Source organism: Lynx canadensis, chromosome B3 (genome assembly GCF_007474595.2).
Source record: "Lynx canadensis isolate LIC74 chromosome B3, mLynCan4.pri.v2, whole genome shotgun sequence".
NCBI classification, from domain to species: Eukaryota; Metazoa; Chordata; class Mammalia; order Carnivora; family Felidae; genus Lynx; species Lynx canadensis.
This window is the reverse complement of record NC_044308.2, coordinates 39506485-39524438: the sequence shown is the minus strand read 5'-3', so window position 1 is coordinate 39524438 and position 17954 is coordinate 39506485. Positions and strand designations below refer to the sequence as shown.

The following is a 17954-nucleotide window of genomic DNA, read 5'->3' as shown; positions in this document are numbered from 1 at the left end:
GACCAACATACTTGGCGTGGAGGAGGACTGACCCACTCCCCCAAGCCCCAGAGTGTGTATCACCTGGAAGTTAGTAAAGGAAGTACAATGATTGTCCTACAAGAGATGATGATCAGGCCGACGCAAAGGCAGAGAAGAATGGACTACTACCCATTTGCCCTTGCCCAGAGTTCAGAAGCACCAGATTTAGTCAGAGCCTCAGTGCATAGGAGGAAGGGCAGAATGCACTGAGGGCAGGCCCACCCTCAGATCCATGGTGATTCTGCCGGGCCCACATAGGTATGGGGAGAGGAGTGACTGTCTTCAACTCAGGTGAAACAGATTCCCGGAAACTGCCTGCCTTCCACCCGCCCACCTTCAGAGGCTCCAGGGGTTCTCTCCTAGCTAGACTTCCATCCCCAGGGAAATTACCCTCAGAGGTCACCAGAAAGCTCACTACTTACTCTTCACAAGCACAGAGCCCCTTCTCTCCTTTCCTGCCCCTCCTTCCCAGGACACTGACCTTTATGGCGTCATACACCAGAGCCTGCAGCAACAGTGTCTGCCCAGTTCCAGCAGGGGGCAGCAGGGCCCGGGTCAGAGAAGGCATGGTGCCTGCTTGGGGCAGCTCACAGCCAGCCCAGGAACCTGCCCAGCTTGGCCCACCTGGCTGAGCCCAGGAGATCTGCAAGGGGGGAAAGACACAGGAGCACTGAAGGCTTGAGTGGAAGAGGAGAGCAGAAGAGAGGGAAGTGGATGGAGACTCTTGGCCTTCTTGCTACCTCCCCACTAGGGCTGTGGGGAGGGCCTGAGAGTCTGGGGGTGAATTTGAAGATGGAGAATTCTTCCTGCAGAAAAGCCTAATACCACCTGCTTTGGCAAAGCCTAGAAGTGTCCGAGCCAAGCAGGCTCTCCTTCACCACAGGGGCAGGGAAAGGGGGAAGAAGCACTCATGGGTTTGAGCAGGCTCCTCAGAGAAGGGCAGGATGAGCCACCGCTGCTGGCGTGGAAGGTACCTGCCCTATGTGGGCCTACCTTATCCCGGTCCTGGTCTCACCGGGCCATAGCCAAGCTGACAAGCCTCTTGTCCTGGTCAGGACTGGGAGGAATGGGTCTTAGAGGTTTCTCCAGCTCCCAGCACAAGGGGGGATCTGGGCGTTGTGGCCACTCTGAGTCACCGGCAAACAGTCCACAGGAGGCCCTTCCCTCCTTCCAGGAGAACCAGACTGACCTATTCTGCCAGGGACGGAGGCCCATCTGCTTCCCTGCCCTGCCAACCCTTTCAGGGAGGAAGGAGAGAGTGCCTTTTCTTCTACAGCTGGTCCAGGGAAGGGGAGGAGGAGGGTGGAGGAGTTTCTCTCTGGGTACACACATTGTACTCTTGCGCCCCCAGGTGTCCTATTTGGAAATGAGCTGTGGTGTGGGGCTCTGACCTGCCCAGGCTCCAGGCTTACCTTTCTCTTGGAGTGACCCCGGCAGTCTGAAGCACCGCCACCCATAAGGCTGTGCACTTCAGCCCTGTCCTCGATGTCTGAGGGCGGTGGAGACCAGTCCTGGGGACGGGGGTGCACAAGGGACTCCAGTTCATGGGCAGCTGGGGGGCTGGGGGGCCCAAGGCGGGCTCTAGAGTACAGTGCAGGGTTCCCAGCATTGGCCGTAGAGGACAGGCCCGGGAGGGCTTCTCTGAAAGGGAAGATAGGGAATCAGGCACAGTGGTCAAAAAGTGAGGGGTAGAGGCAGGACTGGGATCTAGTTCAGCCTATGTCCTTGGGCAGGTTCCTGCCCATCTCTGGATCTTGGTTTCCCTGTCTGTGTAATGATTAAGAAACTGTTCAAAACAGCTGAAACATTGCAAATGGGACCTTCCCTCCCTTGACTCCAGGTATCTGAAGATTTGGGGTCCCTCTTTCCAAGATGCTGGTACCTACAGAGAGAGTGAGAGAAGGCAGCTCTGCCTATGCCCGCCCTTGCTGAGGAGGTAGGCTGGGGGCTCCCCAAAACCCACTCCCCACTCTCATGAGGATATCACCCCCAATCCCTCCATCCTAGAATCCTAATTTTAATGGAGGCGCTAAGGGTTCCTTGGCAAATCGTGGCCATTCTCCCTGCTTTCTCATCTCTGGAGCCCTTCTGGAAATCTCTCCTCTCTGTAGTCAGACTGGCTTCTTCACCCACCTGTGGGGGCTGCGGCGCAGGCCGGCACACATGCAGGCCAGGAGGCAGAGGAGGCCCAGGCAGACACCCACAATGATGCCTGTGACTGAGTGCACATCCAAGGAGTCTGGTGGTGGAGACAGAGGGGACAGAACAGGTCAAGGCCAGAGGCTCAGGGTTCATAGAGTCTCACCCTTTGGACACTCAAAATATTTTTTTTCAAGTATTTTTTTAAGTTTATTTATTTTGAGAGAGGGAGAGAGAGTGAGCATGAGTAGGGGAGGGGCAGAGAGAGAGAGGGAGAGAGAGAATCCCAAACAAGTTCCACACTGTCAGCACAGAGCCCGATGTAGGGCTTGATCTCACGAACTGTGAGATCATGACCTGAGCCAAAATCAAGAGTCAGATACTTAACTGGATGAGCCACCCAGGTGCCCTGACACTCAGAATGCAAGAAGGGGTCCACCACTGCCTCTCTGACTATCCTCCCCATTGGAAATCTGAAGTTGTGGTCCCTGTTTGTCAACCTGGCCTTTCAGTGAAACACAACTGGGACTGGTTTCGTGGGTGTGCTACAAGGGTGGTCTCACGGGGCTCACACTTGGAAGGGCTCCGTGCTTGGTTTAATGCTCTGCTGTCACCATCTTGAAATTCTAATTTTTTAAAAATAATATTTGAGAGAGAGAGGCACAGAGTGCAAGTGGAGGAAGGAGAGAGGGAGACACAGAATCTGAAACAGACTCCAGGCTCTGAGCTGTCAGCACAGAGCCTGATGCAGGGCTCGAACTCACGAATGGTGAGATCATGACTTGAGCTGAAGTCAGATGCTTAACCAACTGAGCCCAGGTGCCCTGAAATTCTAATTTTTGAAGAAAGGCCCCACATTTTCGTTTCACACTTGGCCCTGCAAATTATATAGCCAGTTCTGTTGCCCACTCCCACTCCATAAGGCTCGTCATGTCTCCAAACCAATCCTCCAATCAAAGCAATTTCCCAAAGAACAAAGCCAGTCTCCCACAAATCTGACCTCTCGACTGAATCACCACTGAACTACACCCAATTTCCCCTTCAAATTTGTCCTCTCTGCACCAAACTACGAGGCCAGCTGTCCAAAACGATGAAATGGTAGTTGTGCCTGGGAACAGGGCCTTGGAAGAGATAACTTTAGGATTAGAGGTCAACTTGAGGGGCCTCAGAAGAACTTAGGCTGTCCCAGGATGGACCCACTTTTCCCTCCCTGCCCTCATACCTGAGAGCTTCTCCTGGAGAGTGATCACATCCTGCAGACCAGAGAAGGGCCCAGGCCCCACTTCTGTGCGTGCCCCCATCTTGAAGAAGTACCTCGTGTCACTCTCAAGGCCGTGTACCTCAGCACTGAAGATGTTTCCTGGGGGCAGGGGGAAGCAGGGAGAGCAGGGTTGGGGGGCTGGGTGGGGATGGGATGCAGAGATAGCCTGGGAAGCAGGACTCGGAAGGTATGCTCTCCCACTCAGGCACTAGCTTCTGCCTCTTCCTTCTAGAAACCCCCGGGACAAACCTCAGCCACACTCTCACCACTAACCCAGCCACTGGAGAGGTTGGGAAAGGGAGAGAGAGTGTGGAAGCTCTTGCTCAGATGCCCTGGTGTGGGAGCCCTCACCCTCCGTGGTGAGCAGGGTCCACTGGTGCTCGGGCTGGGTGTGGTTGTTGCTGTATAGAATCAGATATTCCACGATCTCGCCATTGGGCTCCGTCGGGGGACACCAGTGCAGCCGAACGGTGGATGGCGTCAGGGGGCTCAGGCGCAGGTCGGATGGGGGCGTTGAGGGCCCTGGGGTGCAGGGGAAGAGATGAGGAGAGGCACAGTCACTGAGAGCCCCAGCTCTGGGGGCAGCTGGGAGATGGGGCATGAGGACATGGCCTCCCTTTCTCCTCCTTCACTGGACAAACCACAAGCCACAAAACAAAATGAGATCTGATCTCTAACTGGGGAGTTTCTGGAAAACAGCTGGAAAGGTTTCACTATTTCTCCCCTCCCAGAAACTCTCCAAGTCTTCAAGTAAAATTCATTGATGCCCTATGTAGCCTTTGTCTATGTCTGCCCCTGACACAGGTCCTAAGGGTCATGGGAAGCCCAGTGTGAGAAGTAAAACCTTGGAAGTCTTTGTGTTCTGTTTTTAGAGAAGAAGCTGATCCCGGGGGATGGGGGTGAATGAGGAAGAGTGAGAAGTAGGGACACATGTGACTAATGAGTTGGAAAGGGTCAGATATTTGGGGTTTCAGGTCTTCAAGGCCTGGCAGAGGATGAGATGGGGACCCAAGGTTCTAAGGTGTAAGACAGCCACAGCATTACAGGCCGTCAGAACCCTCTTTGACTCTCAGCTCTAGTCTCCCACCCCTCCATCTGCAAAAGGAGAAAACATTCCCTGTCTGTAGCACGGCCAGTTGTGCTGGGGAGCCAATGTCATAAAGTCTCCTCTGAGAAAACAATGGGGCCCCCTCAACTTCCTATGCAGTTTAAGACCACAATAACTGAAGTCATAAGTAGGTGAGAAACAATTTGTAAGGAGTGCTTTTAAAGAACAAATCCATGAGTGCAGAGCTCTCACCCCCACCCCCCAAACGTCTTCCTATATCAGATCCTGGGACAAAGGTCTTCTGTCTATGGGAAGGTAAACAGTTTTAGGGCTGATAGAACTGAAGAGCCTCTGCTATGAGAACAAAAACCCATTTGTCTTGGAATGCCATTTCTAGAGGTTACACAGTCACAGACTTGGACAGTGAGTGGCCCCATCCTTTCTTGTTACAGATGGGGAAACAGAGGCCCAATGGGGAAGGGATCTGCCCAAGGTTTCCTGTGTGCCAGGGGCAGGATGGGGACCCAAATGTAGAATCCACGACGCCTCCCTGACCTGGCCCCTCTTCACCAACTCAGTGAGGTCTTGGCAGTCCCATAAAAGAAGCCACTCCTCTAAATCTTATTATGTTTATGCCTAAAGCACAGGACTGGCCTACACAAATGCAAGGTCAATGATAGACAGAAATGGGGCTCTGAGGGACGTATCAAAAAAGAAGGCCCGGGGTGCCTGGGTGGCTCAGTCGGTTGGGCGTCCGACTTTGGCTCAGGTCGTGATCTCACAGCTTGTGAGTTCGGGCCCCACGTCGGGCTCTGTGCTGACAGCTCGGAGCCTGGAGCCTGTTTCGGATTCTGTGTCTCCCTCTCTCTCTCTCTCTCTCTCTGCTCCCCCCCCCACTTGTGCTCTATCAAAAATAAATAAATGTAAAAAAAAAAATTAAAAAAAAAAAAAAAGAAGGCCGTTGGGCAAGAAGGATTGCTTGTAAAAGATGGACTGCTGGCAAGGGGGCCACTCACGGTCAGGCAGGGTGGAGCGCTCCACCACGGAGCCGAAAGGCCCGTCCATGTCCACTCCGTGGGACTGTACTGCAAACTCATATTTGGTGAACGGCTTCAGCCCACCAATGAGGATGTCTTCTCCAGAACTGTTGAGGCAAGAAATGTGACTGGTGCTTCAGGCACCCCCTCCTAGCAGGGCAGGCCCCTCCAAATCCACTCCCCCAGTCCAGCCCAGCCCAGCTCCAGGCCCCACCCTGGGCAGGGAATCTACTCTCTGGCATGGGGGCCACTGACACCACCCAGGGGCCCTATAGAGAGGTCTGGATGTACGCTGCTCCCAAGGTATTCTGTCCAATCTCTGAACTAGGCGTCCTGCTCCAGGAAACCTGCCTGGATTAATCCAAGTCATTGAGCACCCAAGGAACCATCTCTGATGCATCTTTTCCTTGACTTAATTGTCCTTTAGTTGCAGCTGTACATAACTATCGTGTTTTTCTACTTTAGCCTATTTTATTTGCTTTGTAGTGTTTTCTATTATATTTTTATGCAATTTTTCCTCTGCCAAACCAACAGCTCCTCAGGGCAATGGCTGTGCCTTCCAATCTGACTGGGGGCCCTCTCAGCACAGCATCTGGCCTCTCTCCTCCCCATCATGTCAGGAGGCCTCTGAGGTCGAAGAAATGGGTCTGTCCTGCATCACATTCTCTGGGGTTGAGTATGAGGTTCTGTGTGAGGGGATGGGATAACAGGACTCCCCTTTTCCACCTGTCACCATCAGGGCATCAGACCCTCAGTGTGCCACAGTGCGACATGCGAGCCATGAAAGGTTCCTGAATCCCTGGGGTCCCCCCCATCACCAGCTGCTGCCTTCCTCCCCCCTCACAGCATTAGCTGGCTTCCCTACCTGGTATAATAGGTGACCAGGGAGGCATTCCTGAGCCCCCAGGGGCTGAAGCGCACAGTATAGTTTACAATCTTGACCGTGGTGAAGTCTGGCTTTTTCCACCGAAGCCAAATGGATGTGGAGCTGTTTGATTCCGCATGGACGTGGGCGGGGGGCAAGGGTGGTCCCCTCTGGATGGGCAAGTCTGGAAGGTGAAAACAGAGTGTGGGGAAAGGAGGGAGGATACTCATCCCGAAATATGGGCAGTGGTTTGCAGTTCCTAAGGCACTTATTTTCACCCTCTCTCCTCCGATCCTGAGAGTTGAGTAGCATCATTCCCGCTTCACAGATGAGGAAACTGAGGCTCCCAAGAATTTAAGTGATTTTGGCCAAGGTCATATAAATAGCAAACTGTATAGAGAGAGGCAACAAATCATGGCAATTAAAAGCACAGATTTTAGAGCCAGGTTACCCTGGTTCCAATTCTAGCTCTGCCATGTACTAGCTGTGTGACCTGGGAGAAGTTACTTAACCTCTCTCTGCCTCCAGTCCCTATTCTGTCAGTGGAGCTGATAATATACTTACCTCATAGTATTGTTATGAGGACTAAATCAGTTACTATTTGTTAAGTACACAGGAAAGCATCTTGCAGGGGCGCCTGGGTGGTTCAGTCGGTTGAGTGTCCGACTTTGGCTCAGGTTATGATCTCGCGGTCCGTGAGTTCGAGCCCCGCATCAGGCTCTGTGCTGACAGCTCAGAGCCTGGAGCCTGCTTCAGATTCTGTCTCCTTCCCTCTCTGCCCCTCCCACACTTGTGCTCTGTCTCCGTCTCTCAAAAATAAATAAATGTAAAAAAAATATTTTGTTTAATAAATAAAAAAAAAAAAGAAAAGCATCTTGCATATTGTTATGAACTGAATGTTTGCGCCTCCTGCCAGATTCCTATGTTGACATTTGAACACATGGTGGTGCCCTCATGAATGGGATTATTTCCTATCTTTGTCCATCCAGGCTGCTATAACAAAGTACCATAGACTGGGTGGCTTATAAACAAAAGAAATTTATTTCCCACAGTTATGGAAGCTGGAGTCTAAGATCAGGATGCCAGCATGCTCAAGTTCTGGTAAGAGCCCATTTGTGGGCTAAAGACTGCCGACTTCTCCTTGTATGATATTATCGAGGACAGCAGAGAGAGGCAGTGAGCTCTCTTGTGACATTTATAAGGGCATCAATCCTATTCATAAGGGCCCCACCCTCACGACCTCATCTAATCCTCTTTACCTCCTAGTACATCATATTGGAGGGTAGAGTTTCAATGTATGAATTGTGGGGATGGAGGGGGAGACACAGACTTTCAGCACATAACTGCCCTTGTAGAAGAACCCCCCAGAGAGCCCTCCAGCCCCCTTTCTGCCATGTGAGGATACAGTGAGAAGATGGCCTATGGTCTGTAAACCAGAAAGTGGACTCTCACTAGACACTGACTCTACTGGCACCTTGACCTCGGACTTCCTCCAGAACTGTGAAAAATAAATGGTTGTTTAAGCCACTCGGTCTGGGGTATTTTTATTATAGCAGCCCGAACTAAGACATATATAGTGAGTACTATAGTATGATATGTTCATTACATAAGTATAAAATAAAATAAACTCCATGACAGCAGGTACCTTATCTGTATTGTTCATCACTAAATTTCCAGAACAGGGCAGTAGACACTTAGTAAAATATTTGCTGAATGAACAAACTGGAATTAGAACTCAGGTCTCCTGGCTCCTGGTTGAGGGCTCCTTTGACAAAACCGCATGGTTAAAAATCAGCCTGGGAAGTTAGGGGTGAGGGGATCCATCATGGGCACCCAAGGTGGCCCATACAAAGCCAGTAGGCAGTGTACTACAGTGGAAAGACTCATTGGGCAGCCAAGAGTCCTGGTTCTAGTCTAGGCTCTGTGCAACCTTGGGTAAAGTCTCTTTACCTCTCTGAGTCTCACTTTCCTGATGGGCCACATAAGGACACTCTCCCTGCCTAGAGTGGAGGGATAATCTGATAGGCAGTGTGATGTAGGTGGATGTATTTTAAAACATGTTTAAAGGTCAAACAGGGTCAGGAGTCACCGATTAACCATGGGGTTTCTCTCTGTCCAAACCTTCCAAATTAGCACTGCTCATGGGTAATGAAAATACGGTAGCAGTCCTGAAAGTGCACCAACTGAAGCTTCTGTCTGCGACAGAGGCTGTCTGGGGCTAGAAGAGGACCCCTGAGCCTAAGAGCATGGGTCTGGGGGGTAGCTGAGGCTACCGGATGGCCTGACCACCAAGGCTGGCCCAGAGGGAAGGGAAAGGAAGAGGCACACAGACCCTTCAACAGAGCCCTCCTCCCTCTTCTTCCCCAGCCCCCTCACCTGGCGTGGGAGCTTTTTCTGTCTTGCCCTTCCACACCGCTGCGTAGCCGTCCTCATGTTTGTTGAATGCCACAAGCTTCACCTCATACAGCCGGCCAGGGGCTGGGGAAGGTCATGGGGGTCACTGGCTAGAGGGACCTCTGAGGCCACTCTTTCATCCCCAGATAGCACTCCATTCCCAACTTCCATGCCCAGCTTGCCCCGTTCCCAACCAAGGCTATGCCCATCTCCCTCCCTCCCCCAGCCCTCCTCACCTAGCTGGGTCAACTCATACTGCTTCACTTTCTTCTTGAGCCGGACAGGCCCCACATCCCAAGCCTGGTCTCCACGGCCCCCTGGGGGACTCTCACCATTGGCTTCCTCCTCCTCGGCTCCCACCTCCCGCCAGTACAGTTTGTAGCCAGAGATCTGGGCAGGGTGAGGGGGAGGCTGCCACGACACGACCAGGGACTCCATTCTTGCCCGCACCTTCAACTCTGCAGGGGCAAAAGGGACTGGGGGCAAAAGAGCAGGATGGGAAGAAGGGGTGAGAGAATGGGAAGTGAGGAGAAGGAAGCCAGAGGTGGGAGAGGGGGACAGGTAGGAGGAAGCCAAAAGCAGGAAGCCAGCACTGAGTGAGAGCCTTGCCAGCCTCCTTGCAGTGAATGGACACTCAGCCACCACTCCTTGTGCCAGGCCTGAGCTCAGTCTAGAGGTGAACTCCCTATTCTACACACCCAGAGTGCTGAGAATGTAGGCGTGTCTCCTGAGCGCTTGCAAAGAGGTCAGCAAGGAGCACCTCTGGGGCGGTGCTGATAGTACCTGGCACAGCGTAGGGCTCCATAATTCTTCTGAAGGAATGCATGCGTGGATACTGACAGGCAAGGGGGTCGCAGGGGTTGCTGAGATTGGAAAGGAGGGAAGGAGCCATTGGTGTGGGGAGCCGACTTGGAGCCTAAGAGTGGGGCTTTATTATGTGTCAGACACTGTTCTAAGCCCTTTGTACATGTGTTTTATTCTCACAACCCTACAAAATAACAAAAATACTACTGTCTCCATTTTACAGATAAGAAAACTGAGAAGTTAAGCGACTTGCCCAAGGTCACACAGAGAGCATATGTGCCAGGTTCTGTCTGCACTTAATCACTGTATTATTGGGCCTCTTGACAAAACCGACAATCACGATCAGTGAAAAGCAACTAGTATTTAACAAGCTCTTATTACGTGCTAAACACCGGTTCACAATGCATTATTAATCCCTATGCCACCTTTGGCAATAAATGAAGCCTCAGAGTTGTGAATGGTTTGTCCAAGATCACGCAGGTAGAAGGGACACTGTAGCCCAGGCGTGTCTGTAAAGGCCAGCCCTTCGCCTCTACACCTGACCTCCCTAACCCCTCAAGCAGGGGGAGCCATGGAAGGTCTCTGAAGGAGAGGGTGTTTGGGCCTGAGTTCTAAGGGCACACATACACTTCAGTCACACACACACGGTCCTTCCTCTCCCCTCAGACCCCCTACCGTGGCTCTGGTTGTGCATACTGGGCGTCCTGTGCTGCATCCACTGGGAGGGCGTCCCATAGCCAGCCCCTGTGCCAGCCGAAATCCGTACTCGATACACTTTGTTGGGCTGAAGCGAACTCAGCGTAAACTGTGTTTCATTCCCAGGCACCTCGGTGGAGAAAACCTGATCTGCTGGGACAGGAAACATGGCTGCTGGGTGGCCACCTAAAGACCAGGGCCCCTAAACTCCCCTATACCAACTATTCCTCCCCAGATCGTGGTTCCTCGGCGCCCATGGGAGCCTGAGGCCCTCTCAGCACTGACCCCTCAGTCATGGCTCCAGAGCTGACTCCTGGGCCTCCAGCCTGGGCTGACACAGGCCATCAGCCTCAGCTCAGAGTGGAGAGAACCACAGCATGCACTCCGCACTTCCCCATGAACTGTCTGTGACCATCCCTTCATACACACTCTAGGACGCAGGCACAAGGGGTTGTCCCTGAAGGCCATCAGGTACCGCCTGCCTATTGGAGCTCTGATGACCACCCCAAGCCCCCTTCCTCATGCTTCCCTCCTTTCTCACTCTCACCCTGCCCCCCCCCCCCCCCAGCCACTTGCCTTCTCCTAACTCTTTATCCCTTTCACACCCTCTCCCCTAGATCATCTACATCTGCCCTAACATGCCGTCCCCAATGCTCTGTTTCTCCAATCCCACAAGCACACCCTCCACCTCCTGTTCTCTCATCTGCTTTTTGAGATGGAAGGGACCCCAGGGATTATCTAGGCTACCTGCCTTATTTCACAGATAAGGAAACTGAGGCAGGGACTTAACCGCATTACCCACTATAGCTGTAGAGGAGGTGGGGCTAGAACCCAGGCCTCTGTCTTGAGCTTTGCCTCTTTACCTTTCCCTACACCTAGCCCACACTCCTCTTGTCCAAGTTCATATTTCCCTACTCTACCTCTCTGCTTAATTTCCTCAGACTCTCCCCACCTCTACTTGGGTCCTCAGCTGCTCTGGCCAGCCCTTCACATCAATAATTCCCAGGCAGGTGGAGCCCTGCCCCCACTTACCTTCCTTTCCCAAACCGTACTCTATCTTGTACTTCACCACCTGCCCATTGCTCAGGCTGGGAGGCAGGGGCAGCCACGCCACCCTGATGTCCAAGGGGTTGGGGCTGGACAGGGAGAGCTGGGGTGCTGCACTGGGGACTGAGACAGAAGAACATCAGCGTGAGCTCTGCTCCACCGACGTGGAAGGTGAGGCCCAGGAGCGATCAGAGACTTGCCCAGGTCACACAGCAAGTCAGAAGTAGGCCCGGGATCTGAGGGAGGAAAGGGAGCCTCTCAGGGGAGCCCCAAACTGGAGATGAGGGGACATCCTTCCCACCCCAAAGCCAGAAAAAGGTTTGGGGCACAATCTTCCACATCCAGTGGTTTCATGTCACTGGCCCCTGCCTGACTGGATGGTACATGGATATTGAGAAGGGCCATATGACAGAGGGAATCAAGACCTGTCCTCAAGTCCCAGCTGTACTACTGACCTTGGGCAAGTCACTCTCATTTTCTGGGCCTCAGTTTCCTAAACTGTAAATTGGGAAGAACCATTACCCACCCCCTTACAGGGCACAAAAGATGACATGAGGCAGGTAAAAGTCCCTTGGCAAACACTAGTAAAGAGAAGCCGAACTACCATCCCCAGGGAATTCTCTGGAACCCAAGGGGCCCACTGCAGGTTTAGAGGCCCTACCATCATCCAGTGTGTGGACCAGTGCTGGGGTAGAGGTGCGGCTGGCCCCCAGCTGGGAGTAGGCCACCACGTAGAACTCATAATCGGTGTTGGGTTCCAGGTCTCGAACCTGCAGCTCTGTGGTATCATTGTTCACTGCAAACTGGTATTCCACATTGTCCATACCTGGGGCAGTGACATAGGGACAAAGAGACTGTCACAAGGCCACCCCCAGGGGCCTACCAGCTGGAGGTTATCTAGGGATCCTTCACATTGCCCCAGTCTCTGGAATAGTCTGTAACTAAATCATCAGATCATCTGAGCCCCAGAGTATAGACTTCCCTGGCTTCTAGTCCCACTGTATTAATTCCTCTGCTGGCTAGGAAGTTCTTTCTGGCATCTAACTGAAGTGACTCCTGCTGCAGCTATAATAAACTGGCTCCAGGAGTGCCAAGGCATTTTTCTCTGGGAGCAAAAGCATCCTCTTCCTCCTCTATCATAACAGGCTGTGGCTGAGGGGGAAATGTGCTGCACACTTTGACCTTTCCAGCACATCGAAGAGTACTGCCTAGCCCATACCTATGCGGGTCTGTTCCGCGGGCTCCCACCCCATCCCACCCTATCCCCAAAGGTACCCACACGGCAACCCATCCATCTTCTAACCTGTGCCCCCCTCAGGGCGCCCCCACGCGGGTCCCCAGCAGACTTACCGCGTGCCTTCTGGTAGTGGAGGGAGAAGCCAATGATCTGCTCGCTGTGCAGCTCGGGCCGCTCCCAGGCCACGAGCACGGTGGAGCTGCTCAGCGGCGTGGCCGTGACCCGCGTGGGGGCGCTGGGCAGCCCCTCGCGCACCACGACGGCCAGGGGCGCGGCGGCGCACGCGGTGCCCGCGCTGTTCTCCGCCACGCACTGGTAGTAGCCGGCGTCCTGCAGGCCGATCTGCGTGATGACCAGGCTGCCGCCGCCGCCCTGCACCTTGACGCGCCCGTTGGGCCGCAGCGGCGCCCCGTCGTGCAGCCAGCGCAGCGCGGGCCTGGGCTCCCCGGCCGCTCGACACACGAAGCGCGCCGTGCTCGCCCGCGTCCGCGACAGCGCCTCGGGCGCCTGCGAGATGGCAGGGGCCGCTGGGGGCGGGGAGGGGGACGCTGACCGCGCGCTCCGGCCGCCAGGGGTCCTGCCGCCTCTCCGCATACCCCGGCCGGCTGCCGCGCGCCCTCCGCTCGCTCCAGCCTCTCCCTGAGTCACCCCGCCCCCAAATACTCGCATGCGGCGCCGCCCTACCCCTGCTCCTCCCCCCCGTTTACCCCAGCCCCACGCCGCCGGCCTACTCCTCCTCGCTCCCAATTGTCCGCGGGCCTCCCGAACCTCCCCTAAGTACCCTAGCTCCTCCTGGGCCTCACCCCTCTCCCTCAGGTACCGTAACCTCTTCCCCTCTTTCCAGTGTCTCCCACACGGGGGAGACTCCCCCCTTGCCACAGTTATTCCAGCCCTGAGCAACTCCGTCCCCCAGTTTTTCGTGCCACCCAGACGACTCCACCGTCTCCCCTAACCCTCAGTCCTCCCACTCCCCCCATTACCTAGGTCCCGCTCAGACCACCCGTCGCCACCCCCCAATCACCCAAGTCATGCCCTAACCACCCCTCTCCTTCTCTCCCTGCCTCAACTTCCCCCACCCCTTCCTCCTATCCTTTCCCGCTCTTCCCCTCCTCCAGCTGTCCCCTGCACTACCCACCCTAATGAAGGGTCCCTCCCCTGAGCGCCGTCCCCCTAGCTCCAGCCCTTTTCCATCTTCCAGGGTCGCCCCTCAGTCCTTCTAACACACCCGTTTGCCCATCCCCCCTCCCCATCTTCCCTTCCCCACTCCTAGCTGACCCGGCCCAATCCGGTCCCCCTGAGCCCCTACTACCGGGTCCTCCACCCCGCCTCACCCAGCACGCGGAGCTCGGCGGCGGCCGTGGCGAAGTCGCGCGTGCGGGGCTTGTTAGCGCGGCAGACGTAGACGCCCGAGTGTCGGGGCTGCGCGCTGCTGATTAGCAAGTTGGTGCGGCCCAGGACGATGACATCCGTGGAGATGGGCTTCCCGTCTGGGGGAGGAGAGGAAGAGCGGTGGAGGGGGGCACCGAGGACTGGCCCTCCATCTACTCCTTGCATCCAGGGGCCCCTCGACACGGGACTAAGAGAACACAGCAGTCCCTTATTTGAATTTCAGTTCCTCCCCTTGCTAGACAAGTGACCCTCTGTGAACCCTAGTGTCTCTGTCTGTAAAATGGGGAGATGGATAGCCCCTAGCTGGAAGGGCTGCTGTGGGGGTGAAACAAATAAGGTTTGTGAGAAGACCTGGCACAATGCAGGCACCTAACAGGTGCTCAGTAAACTAGTCACTTATTACTGTTACCATTATTATTAAATTCATTTCTCTCAAGAACTCACTCCTCCTGTATGGTGTTGTCCCAATATTATGATGAAGATACGGCTGGAAAGATCTGACCAAAGCCAAAGATTTGAACATACAGAAGACTTTTATCTTGATATGAAATGAGAACCATTTTAAAAGCCTATGCTTTAGGGGAATCTGGGTGACTCAGACCCTCCCCCCCCCCCCTTAAGCTACCCACTCTTGGTTTTGGCTCAGGTCATGATCTCTCCAGTTCCTGAGTTCAAGCCCCATATCGGGCTCTGTGTGCTGACAGACAGTGCAAAGAGCCTGCTTGGAATTCTCTCTCTCTCTCTCTCTCTCTCTCTCTCTCTCTCTCTTTCTCTCTGCATGCCCACACTCAAATAAATAAACTTAAAAAAAAAAAAAAAAGAAGCCTGTGCTTTATGAACATGAACAGAAAATCTGGAGAAAAAGTGCAAATGACCAAGAAATACAAAAAAGTGTTCAGCTTTACATAATCAAAGAAATGCACATCAAAACACAGATGTTAATTTTCACCTATCAAATTAGGAAAGTTAAAAAAAATTTAATATTTATTTATTTATTTATTTATTTATTTATTTATGAGAGAGAGAGAAACAGAGCATGAGCAGGGGAGTGGCAGAGGGAGAAGGAGACAGAATCTGAAGCAGGCTCCAGGCTCTGAGCTGTCAGCACAAAGCCCCACAAAGGGCTCAAACTCATGGACTGTGAAATCATGACCTGAACCGAACACGTGAGCCAAAGTCGCATGCTTAACCAAATGGGCCACCCAGGTGCCCCAAATTAGGAAAGGTTTTTTAAAAGGTAAGCTGCAATGCCAGAGAAAGGGTAAATGCTAATGGGGTCTCCACTTTGACTTTGACCCAGGGATCCCATTTGTGGGCAGCTGTCCTGGGGAGATATGAACAGGGCTGATCACTGTAATGTTAACTGTAATAGTGGATAACTGGAAAGGACTTAAAAATTCAACAGTAGAAACTGGCAAGTTGTATTATGGCTATATTCAAATGATGGAATATAGTCATTAAAATTACTTTTTGGGGGGCACCTGGCTGGCTCAGTCGGTAGAGCATCTGACACTTGGATCCCAGGGTCATGAGTTCAAGCCCCATGTTGGGCATGGAGTCTTAAAAAATAAAATAAAATTACTTTTTGAAAAAGTTTTAGAGATGGAAAAATGCTTATGATATGCTGTGGACTGAAAGTAAGATTTGGAACTACTCCCAATTTTAGGGAAAAATGCACATATGCATAGAAGAAAATCTGGAAGAAAATACACTTGTATGTTAACAATTTTAATCTCTCAAAGAGAGATTAAATGGAATGTTTTCTGTTTCTGCTTTTCCCTAGTTTTCTACAATGAACACACACAACTTTTGTAATCAGAAGAAAACAAAACAAAAAGCTATGTCTCTTCCCTGACTTTGTGGAGTAAGCATCTAGGAAAGGAACAGTGACCAGCATATCAGGAAGGAAATCCTTTTCCAGGCTTTCTCTTCCCAGTCTCTGTCCAGGAGTGCTATTAGCAGACTTTCTGTAAGGGAGCTCCCAGGACCATAAGTATCAGGATTCTCTGGGACAGCAATTCTCAAACCCTCACTATGTACTCGAATCACAGAATCTCAAGGAAACTTGTTAAGATGCAGAGGCCTAGGGCATGCCCCAGACTCTGCATTTCTAAGTAGGTGCAGGTGGTAGGTCCAAAGACCACACTTTCAGCAGCAAGGACCTAGGGCAATTGTTAAACATTAAGATTCCTGGTTCACAAGTGACCAGGCATGAAGGGAGGGAGTCTGCAGTTTTAATAAGCTCCCTGGGTCATCATGATACAAAGTCAGGATTTGAGAAACACTGATATTAGAATTTCTGGGTGATACCACAGGCTCATTCCAATAATAGTATGAGGGTCCTGCTGGCCCCAGGATCCCAATAACTAAGTAAGTATCACAAATCCAATGAGGTGTTCAGGTTGGGGAGGCCCAAAGACACCAGCACTGTTACATCTCACCAGCTTGGGTGGGGGGATACATACTTTTTATTTTTTTATTTATTTTTCATTTTAAAAATATTTGTTTATTTTTGGGAAAGCACAAGCGGGGCAGGAGCAGAGAGAGGGGGCAGAGGATCCAAAGCAGTCTCTGAGCTACAGCCTGACAGCAGCAAGATGGACGTGGGACTTGAACTCACAAACCGTGAGATCATGACCTGAGCTGAAGTCTGACGCTCAGCTGACTGAGCCACTCACATGTCCCTGGGGGGCGGGGGGATACATACTTGTTCAGTTTATTACTTTTCCTTAAACTCTATGTATACATTTCTTTCTTTCTTTCTTTCTTTCTTTCTTTCTTTCTTTCTTTCTGGGAGCACACACACACAGGGGAGGGGCAGAGAGAGAGGCAGAAAATCTTAGCAGGCCTCACACAACATGGGGCTCAATCTCACGACCATGAGATCATGACCTTAACTGAAATCAAGAGTCAGACACTTAACTGATTGAGCTACCTAGGCGCCCCGATTGCATACTCTTTTGAATGTGAGATACAAACTTATGTAAAGGAGCCAGTGTAGGGTAGTAGACTGAGTCAGGGAAGAAAGGTAAAGAGGGCAGGGTTTAAGACTTACTTCTGCTATCAATTTGAGGTAGGTCACTCCTCATTGACAATGGAAACAAAAATAATCCTTGCTTTTCTTCCAGTTAGGACTGTAGGAAGTGGTGTACCAGAAAGAGAACAGGCTCTAAAGTTTGGGTCTTGGCTCTCTGAGCCTCAGCTTCCTCATCTGTCCACTGGGAATAATAGTCCTCACCCCTATCCCCTTCAAAGGGCTCTTCCAGGCTCTGGCAGGAAGTGCTCAGCAGACTGCAAGGTGATGTTTGGCCAGCATCCTCATTACCCTGAGAGCAACGCAGTCCTACCTGGCATTTATCACGTGCTGCCCAATACAGGCAAACCTCTTTTCATGGTGTGTGTTTTATCACCCTCACCCAGACTATGATGAGTTCAGACCACAGAGTCCCTGTCTGTCTCATCTGATTTTTTAAATTCACTGTGCCCAGCGTGAAGCCAAGCATACACGGCAGCAGCTTTGCAGACCAGCAGTGGGGGCCTGGTTTCACCTGATTCGATGGCTGCGCGGCACCCTTCTAGCTCTCACACATTCACTTGCAGTACTGTTGAGACCACCCTAAATAGGGTCTCAGTAATGGTTACGTGAGCGGCAGAACTAGAGTGTTTCATAGAGGAAATGCACTTCAAAGACTGATGATTAAGTTTGTCCAGGTTTCCCCCATCCCCATACTCGGCCCTAGAAGAGGAGTTCCCACCACACCAAAGGTAGGTGACTATAGAGTGGTCACCCTTATAGCTTCCCAACTTGGGGACACATGAGATGCTACCCCCTCCTTTCCCATGACCTTGAGTCCCCTCCCTCCACTTACCCTGTCGGACCCAGGACACGAAAGGGGTGGGGTCAGCTGAGGCCACGCATTCCATCACCACGCTCTGGCCAGAAACCACTGTGGTGTTCTCCGGAGCTGCCACGATGACCACGTCCTGCCCCCTGGTGGACGCCAGGGACCCTGGAG

At 52.4% G+C, this 17954-nt stretch overlaps 1 protein-coding gene across 1 annotated transcript in view; it reads right to left on the bottom strand.

Annotated features, from left to right (window-relative positions):
* IGDCC4 (immunoglobulin superfamily DCC subclass member 4) overlaps positions 1 to 17954 on the bottom strand; it is a 37598-nt gene that overhangs the window by 5539 nt on the left and 14105 nt on the right. Inside the window, 15 exon segments of the mRNA XM_032593506.1 lie at positions 503 to 664; positions 1434 to 1662; positions 2155 to 2260; positions 3383 to 3520; positions 3773 to 3943; positions 5486 to 5613; positions 6372 to 6555; positions 8748 to 8849; positions 9002 to 9241; positions 10245 to 10415; positions 11298 to 11435; positions 11974 to 12138; positions 12663 to 13076; positions 13881 to 14036; positions 17808 to 17948. Of these exon segments, the coding sequence (XP_032449397.1) occupies positions 503 to 664; positions 1434 to 1662; positions 2155 to 2260; positions 3383 to 3520; positions 3773 to 3943; positions 5486 to 5613; positions 6372 to 6555; positions 8748 to 8849; positions 9002 to 9241; positions 10245 to 10415; positions 11298 to 11435; positions 11974 to 12138; positions 12663 to 13076; positions 13881 to 14036; positions 17808 to 17948 (2645 nt within the window).